The sequence below is a fragment of the Sinocyclocheilus rhinocerous genome, unplaced genomic scaffold (assembly GCF_001515625.1).
Source record: "Sinocyclocheilus rhinocerous isolate Xijiao unplaced genomic scaffold, SAMN03320098_v1.1 scaffold2393, whole genome shotgun sequence".
NCBI lineage: Eukaryota > Metazoa > Chordata > Actinopteri > Cypriniformes > Cyprinidae > Sinocyclocheilus > Sinocyclocheilus rhinocerous.
In genome coordinates this window covers 145,169-153,871 of record NW_015635043.1, presented here as the reverse complement: position 1 = coordinate 153,871, position 8,703 = coordinate 145,169, and the positions used below count along the sequence as shown (strand labels likewise).

The window sequence follows — 8,703 nt, the reverse complement described above, 5'->3', positions numbered from 1 at the left end:
TGGTTCCGCGAGCTGATGCTGGCGTGTGGTGACTTCAGTCAGACGTCGGATGATCTCCTCCATTCTGGGCTTCTCATGTGAGAGCACGAGAGAGAGAGAGAGAGAGAGAGAGCGGCTGCGTCTGTGAACACGACAAAAGGTGTTAGTCACAACCAATGATAAAGTCTGGGTTTTTTTTCTTCTTCTCCCGATCTATATTTATTTATTTATTTATTTATTTAGTCATTTAGCAGACGCTTTTATCCAAAGCGACTTACAAATGAGGACAATAAAAGCAGTCAAAACTAACAAAAGAGCAACAAGACAAGTCTCGGTTAGCCTAACGCAGTACACGTAGCAAGGTGTATATATATATATATATTATACACACACACACATATACACACACAAAGAAAAACAAGTAGATAGAATAAAAAAAAATAGAAAGGTAGTGTTTGTTTGTGACTGCAATACAACCTAATGGAATTTAAACAAGAGTTTTATTAAGACTGAAATACATAAATAAGTTGTGATAGGGATTATGTAACCTTTGTTATGACATTTCACAGATACAAATGCAAATATGTATTTTTTTTTTAAATGCAATTAAACAAAAGCCTAATATGAGAAGATGATTTTAGGTGTATGCATCCGTGTGCAGAAGACAGTCAATAAATGTTCACAGGTGTTGAAGCCACAGTAGGCACTGTTGTGCAGTCTGATGGGATGTACAACAGCATGCCCAAAGTGCTGTTATTCCTTAAGATGCACAAAGTTGTTTTCTGAAATAGGAAATGCAAAATAAATAAATAAATGTATAATATATATAAATTGCATGTATTTATATAAAATGTATAATATTTATAAAAGTACATAAAATACGATAAAATAAAGTTAAGTAAAATTAAAATAAAAGTGTCATCATTTTCAAACGGCATTGATACTATATTACTGATTTTTTCTTTGTGTTGTCAACTGTCTTACCTTACCTGTGTGATCAGTGTCTTGTTGTATCTGGATTTTAATTCAGATAGATAATTTTAAAATTAATCTCAATACAATTGTAATTGATCAGTTACAGGTAAGGAGAAACAAGAAATTGCAGCTAAGCTGACTGATGATTACGGTAAACAAACACAGCAAAACAAATAATAGCTTTGCAGGCATAATCACCATAAACAAATACAACAACCTCAGGGCTATAAAAGCAAAGACATAAGAAATTTAACTAAAGGTTAGAAATTAGTAACCATGGACACAAATAAGGACTGCTCAAATGGGTGATGAACATAATGAACTAATCTTTACTTTATTTGTCCCCTTGAGATAGTGAATTGGTGGGTTTTTGTTAAATGTGAGCCAAAATCATCACAATTAAAAGAACCAAAGACTTAAACTACTTCAGTCTGTGTGCATTGAATTTATTTAATACACGAGTTTCACAATTTGAGTTGAATTACTGAAATAAATGAACTTTTCCACGACATTCTAATTTATTGAGATGCACCTATATATCAAATAAGAGTCAGTTTCATATGGTAATAAGCATGGTACGTTTGCACAATAATTCCTTTAAAAACGGAAACTTTATGTTTGAAAATTGGACATGAGTGCAACAATACACTCTATAAAAACATTTTTGGAGTGAGTTTGCGTTTCCCAGAAACTGTAAAGTAAAATGACATGAAAATTAATACAGTAATAGTCAGGGTGACTGTGAATAGGAATCAACTGAAAGAACAAGCAAACCTATAAAGAAAAGATTTTTATGAGGGTTTAAAATGGGACGTGATGCAAACGTGCTTATGCACTTAGATGCTTGGGGTGAATTTGCCTTTAATTTTCTCCAAAACTATGCAGTAAAAATATTTGAAAATGAATACAGTCATAGTCAGGGTCACTGTGAACAGGAATCAATTGAATGAATGAGCAAACAAAGGAAATATTTTTGTATAAGTGTTTGAACATGGGACATGATGTAAAAGTGCAAGGATGCACTTAGATGCTTGGGGTGAATTTGCCTTTAATTTTCTCCAAAACTATACAGTAAAAATATTTGAAAATTAATACAGTAATAGTCAGGGTGACAGTGAACAGGAATCAATGAAAGAGCGAGATCAATGAAAAAACAAGCAAACCTATAAAGGAAAGATTTTTATGAGTGTTTGAAAATGGGACATGATGTAAAAGTGCAAAGGTGCACATAGATGCTTGGGGTGAATTTGCCTTTAATTTTCTCCAAAACTATACAGTAAAAATATTTGAAGATTAACACAGTAATAGTCAGGGTGACAGTGAACAGTAATCAATTGAAAGAACGAGCAAACCTATAAAGCAATTATTTTTATGGGTGTTTGAAAATGGGTAATGGTGCAACTGCTAGAATGGACTTCGTTTTTTGGAGTGATTTTGCCATTCTTTTTTTTTCAAAACCATACAGTCAAAAAATTTAAAAATTAATACAGTAATAGTCAGGGTGACTGTAAACAGGAATCAATCAAAATAACGACCAAACCTGTAAAGGAAAGATTTTTATGAGGGTTTGAAAATGGGACATGATGTAAAAGTGCTTATTCACTTAGATCAGCGTTTCTCGACCCTGGTCCTGAGCGCCCCTCAACACTGCACATTTTGTATGTCTCCCTTATCTGACACCCATTTCAGGTCCTGGAGTTTCTTTTAATGAGCTAATGAGTTGAATCAGGTGTGTTTGATTAGGGAGACACAGAAAATGTGCAGTGCTGGGGGGCGCCCAGGACCAGGGTTGAGAAACACTGACTTAGATGCTTGGGGTGAATTTGCCTTTAATTTTCTTCAAAACCATACAGTCAAAAAATGTAAAAATTAATACAGTAATAGTCAGGGTGTCTGTAAACAGGAATCAATCCAAATAACAACCAAACCTGTAAAGGAAAGATTTTTATGAGGGTTTGAAAATAGGACATGATGTAAAAGTGCTTATTCACTTAGATGCTTGGGGTGAATTTGCCTTTAATTTTCTCCAAAACTATACAATAAAAATATTTGAAAATTAATACAGTCATAGTCAGGGTCACTGTGAACAGGAATCAATTGAAAGAATGAGCAAACCTATAAAGAAAAGATTTTTATGAGTGTTTGAAAATGGGTAATGGTGCAACTGCTAGAATGCACTTTGTTTTTTGGAGTAATTTTGTCATAAATTTTCTCCAGAACTATACAGTAAAATGACTTGAAAAGTTATACAGTAATAGTCAGGGTGACTGTGAACTTGAATCAACTGGAAGAATGAGCAAACCTATTAAGGAAAGCTTTTTTACGAGTAAGTGCTTTTTATGAAAAAGTGTGAGAATGCACATTGAGTTTTGGAGTGATTTGCCTTTAATTTGTACAGAAATTGTACAATAGATTTAACTTGAAGTTAATACAGTATAGTCAGGGTCACTGTAAACAAGTATCAGTTTAAAGGTGTATACACACACACTGTTAATATATATATATTAACATTGATAAATTATGTATATTAATAAATGTACAATACAAATGGTAATGTACAAAAAATAATGTATTCACAAACATTATTTTTCCAATGTTCAAGTCATTTAAAAAAAAATCCTGAAATTGTATTATATATGTCATGATATAAAATAGCAATAAATAAATATTCTGAAGTTGCTTTATGGTCTTTTTAGGGTTAAATTACTTTTTATGCAGACATATTTTGGGTCACCGTGAACAGCAATTTATTGAAAATATCAGCAAAAGTCTAAAGGAAACGCCTTTATGACAGCTTCTTTACATACATTTTAACCGCTCCCAGCACCCATACCGTAAGTGCGCGCTTAGACGCGCAGTAAAACAAAAAGTGAGGCTGGCTTGACCGCAGTCTTTCGCTGGCACTTAACTGTTACACTTAACACACACACACACACACACACAAATCCAACATTTCTCTCTTCTGCATATTTACTTCTGCTTTAGCATACACACATGCATTTATGGTTTACAGGGACTTTTATACTGAGCTTTTGTTCTTGTAATACCCATGTCATTATGCTCGCGCACACACACACTACATATACATAGTGAACAGTCAGTTCTTGAACTTCATTTATTGGAAGCATGAAGCAAAAGACCTGGGTCCAGTTGCATAAACTTAGCCTCTATGTTAAGACAGTGTCTTACAGTTTTTCACATTTGCTAAGACACTAAACCCCATTCTCTGAACCAAATTCTCAATAGCCTAAACCAGTTTGTCAAATAAATCACTCTTTCTGCACAACCTTAAACAAGTTCAGGCAGTTTAGACACTGTTTGCAGATCTCTTTTTGCAAAACTCGAAACACATTGTCACTCACTAAAACGCAATTTACACTGTGATAAACTTGTGACGCAAAACCCTAAACACAAGAAAGTATAAGTTAAGCACAACTGCAAGGCTGTCAAGACAGTGTCTTACAGTTTTTCACATTTGCTAAGACACTAAACCCCATTCTCTGAACCAAATTCTCAATAGCCTAAACCAGTTTGTCAAATAAATCACTCTTTCTGCACAACCTTAAACAAGTTCAGGCAGTTTAGACACTGTTTGCAGATCTCTTTTTGCAAAACTCGAAACACATTGTCACTCACTAAAACGCAATTTACACTGTGATAAACTTGTGACGCAAAACCCTAAACACAAGAAAGTATAAGTTAAGCACAACTGCAAGGCTGTCATCGTTTACACACAATAATTCAGAACTGTTCACACTCGTTTCTAAATACAGTATGTGAATGTACAAAATACAAGCCAGTTCAAAGTGCACAGATGGCATGGGTGGAGGAAGAGGAGGACGAGGAAGAGCCAGACCAAGAACAGTCATTTCAGATGAAATCAGAGCTACTGTGATCGACCATGTTCTTGTGCGTGGAATGACAGAGGCAGGACAAAGAGTTCAACATCATTTGAGCAGATTCTCTGTGGCCACCACAATCAGTTGGAAAGTTCAAAAGAAGAGTGGAAGAGAATCTTGTGTAGAATTGCAAGACTACCACGTTACGTAAGGTGGAAAAACTGGCCTGTGTTGGCATAAACGTGCTGTCTTGTCAAGGCTGGATCCGTCACACCAGAGGGGTTTTTCCCTGTTGCCTGCCTGCGACAGATGAAGTGTGTGTGTGTGTGTATTTATTTTATTTTTTGAGAGTAACTTTTTTTTAATATATTCTCCTAAAATGCCTATTATACAACATATTACAAGTATATTCATATTAATGCGGGACACAAAAGGCACCTGTTTTGTATAATAGACCATATATTTACAATAACTAAACATTGCTTTGTCTGCAAGATGTTGAAAAAGAAAATTATAACCTGAGATAGAGATAAAATTATGTAACTGGGTGCTAGAAAGAAGCCTTACTGGAAGGCTTTTATGTTTAGAAAGACCGTTCGATTAATTGTGTTGAAAAAGCTCCAGCTTATACTGTAATAGACCGTACATTGTCCTCAAAGTAGCAATAGTTCAGACTTCTGAATTTCATGAACTATCAACATTAAGAGTCTGCAGCACACTCTTGAGTATTGAAGCAAATCCTCTGATGGCATGCTGGTTCACTGGCTGCTGTTTGACAGATACCACCAGGCTTTCATCACTGCCAGGGGCCTGCGGGTCCCCCTGCAACAGTTCGGCGAGGATCAGGGTCCCAGTGCTCCTGGTGTAAATGTAGGCCTTCCACGGCACAGTGTCTCTCGGGGTGAAGGCCAGAGTCTGGATCTTCACCAGCTGTAAGGCAGCCTGTAACGTATCCGGAGCCGTTCTGGGTCGAGGGGAACCCAGAGTTTGCCTGTGGAGAATCTCCAAGTCCAGCCACATTTTCTCAAAAGTCTCATGGGATAGAGGAGGACCCAAAGATAGACTGATCTCCTCTTCTGTGTCATTTGGGCTGGAGAGGGTTACATCTTTACTTCCTGTTAGTCAGAGAAACACGGGTGAGGTGAGACAGTTACATGATTAGTATTGCATTTATTATAAAATTATAAATTAAATGTACAATACTATAATATTTATTTATATTATACATATTGTATATTTAAATCACAATTCATTCAAATTATGTACATAATCAAAAATATTTACTGTCAGGATTATTATTATTAACTAAAACTGATTTTTATTGAATTATTAAAAAATTATAATTATTATAAAATTATTTAAAGTAAAATAAACATTCACCAAAATAAAATAAAAAATAAAAGAACAAGGTAACATTTTTACATTTTTGTTTAAAGCTGAGGTACAAAAATATCTACTATAGTAAACTTAGAAATAAAATATAATAAAAATTATACAGACATTAAAAAAAAAAAACAGGTAGGATGAGACAGTAATATGTTGTTATATTAGTATTTAATTTATTATAAAATTAAATGTATAATATTAAAATGTACTTAATGTACATTTAATTAAATCACAATTAATTACAATTATGTAAAAAATAAAAAAAATATTATTATTAACTAAAACTGATAAAAAAAACTACTTTTTAATAAAAAAAACAAACATTCACCGAAATAAAATAAAATATAATATAATATAAAAAAACAAGGTTAAATTTTTTCATTTTCGTTTAAAATTGAAGTACTAAAATAACTAAAACTAAATAAACTAAGAACTGAAACTTAATTAAAAAAATATAGAGATTAAAAAAGAAAAGAAAAAAAAAGTAGGACGAGACAGTTTTACGATATTATATTACTACTGAATTTATACATTTATAAATTAAATTGATAATATTATAGTTTAATTACATTTAAATAACAATTAACTAAAATTAAATTAAAAATAAGATAAAAAAGACAGTCTTTCATTTCCTTGAATTTTATGCGAGCAGCTATTGGTAGACAGTGCAAATCGATAAACAGAGGTGTGACGTGCATTCTTTTCGGCTTGTTAAAAATTAATATTGCTGCGGCATTTTGGATTAATTGTAGAGGTTTGATAGAACTGGCTGGAAGACCTGCCAAGAGAGCATTGCAATAGTCCAGCCTGGACAGAACAAGAGTTTGAACAAGGAGCTGTGAAGCTTGTTCTGAAACAAAGGGCCTGATCTTCTTGATTTCAACAAAGCAAATCTGCAGGACCAGGCAGTTTTAGCAATGTGGTCTGAGAAAGTCAGCTGATCATCAATCATAACTCCAAGATTTCTGGCTGTTTTTGAAGGAGTTATGGTTGATGTGCCTAACTCTGAATAGTTTTGTGGAAACTGTGATACATTCATTTCAGGATTTTTTGATGAGCAGGATTTATTTTTGATGAAATTCTATTTCAGATAAATGCATTTCCTTTGAACTTTCATCAAAGAAGGAATCCTGAAAAAAAAAATCAACATTGATAATAATCAGAAATGTTTCTTGAGCACCAAATCAGCATATTAGAATGATTTCTGAAGGATCATGCGACTCTGATTTGTAAAATAGTTTCACAATATTACTATTTTTGCTGTATTTTGGATCAAATAAATGCATCCATGGTGAGCAGAAGAGACTTAAAAAACTTACTGATCTAAAACTTTTGAATGGTAGTGTATATTACTGTATATGAAGTATATGAAACAACAGGCCCTTTTCCCCCAGAATAAGTTTTTAGTGTCCCCTGTATCTTATGGTGACCTGGAATCAACCAGTTTGATAAGTTTAGACCCAACTGACTTTATGTTTCTCATTACCTTTTCAATTGCAAGACGTATGTTAAAATGCTTGAAATAATTTTTGTAGATAATTATAAATTGCCAATGCATGCATTTCTTTACAAAACTAACATTTTTTTTCCATATTGTAAAGGATGAGTTTAATGGGATTGTGAAGAAAAAGCATCAAAAAGTGCCAAACATAGCTTGCTTGTTGTAGATGGTCAAAATTAAAATGCGGGTGAATCATCTCACCTCACTATCTTGAGGACTGTCAACACAGGCCTCCACGGTCTGACACACAGCAGCTGTACTCTGAGGACAGAACCACACCAAATCCCTGAACGTCTGGATCACCGCTAAACACACACACACACACACACACACACACGGAAGAGTTGATTCTGTGAACTGATAATGGCCTTTAGCAAACAAAGCATTTATCCAGGCTGGAGAAAGCACCTGCTAAAAGGTGTGTGAAAATCAAACAGTACCTCATTTAGAAAAAAAACAAACAAACCTTTACTCATTAACTTGAAGATATAAAAAAATCACAAGCATGCACAAGTGTGGCTTAGATTTCTCTCATACCTGACGTGATGTGATCTTGTTTCAATGCCAGCAGGCCAGTCAGGATATCAAGACACTTCTCACTGTAGGTTAGTGCAATGCGACCTTACAAAAAAAAAAGAGAGAGAGAAAAATGTTTACTTAACATAATAAATATAGACGTAACAGTAATAGTCATTTTAGCAGAAAGTTGCAATGATAAATTATATTACAGGACAAGCGACATGAAGTGCCATACTGCCTTGCTTTGGAAATATTAAAAGTGAACCTTTAAAATTCTGTCCATTCAGAATTGTATGTATTTTTTTAAGGTCTCAGGTCATTACAAATTTTACACACCACTCTCCATGAATAGGGAACAGATTGTGTCCCTTTACTTTTTTGAAAACAATAAAGGTTCAAATGCCATTTTAAATTTGTATGATAAATTATTATATCTTAGCATGAAGGAGCTAGTTTTAGTCAAATCTCTGAACTAAGATTCTTAAATGGTAATTTAATTTAATG

The 8,703-nt window shown here is 33.7% G+C and overlaps 1 protein-coding gene across 1 annotated transcript in view; it reads right to left on the bottom strand.

Annotated features, from left to right (window-relative positions):
- Nucleotides 1-5,167: 5,167 nt before the first annotated feature.
- LOC107746335 (AP-4 complex subunit beta-1-like) overlaps nucleotides 5,168-8,703 on the bottom strand; it is a 12,169-nt gene continuing 8,633 nt past the window's right edge. Inside the window, exons 6-8 of the mRNA XM_016560487.1 lie at nucleotides 8,218-8,301; nucleotides 7,887-7,985; nucleotides 5,168-5,908 (exon numbers count right to left, since the gene is read on the bottom strand). Of these exons, the coding sequence (XP_016415973.1) occupies nucleotides 5,478-5,908; nucleotides 7,887-7,985; nucleotides 8,218-8,301 (614 nt within the window). The 3' untranslated portion in view covers nucleotides 5,168-5,477. The remainder of the gene's footprint in view (nucleotides 5,909-7,886; nucleotides 7,986-8,217; nucleotides 8,302-8,703) is intronic.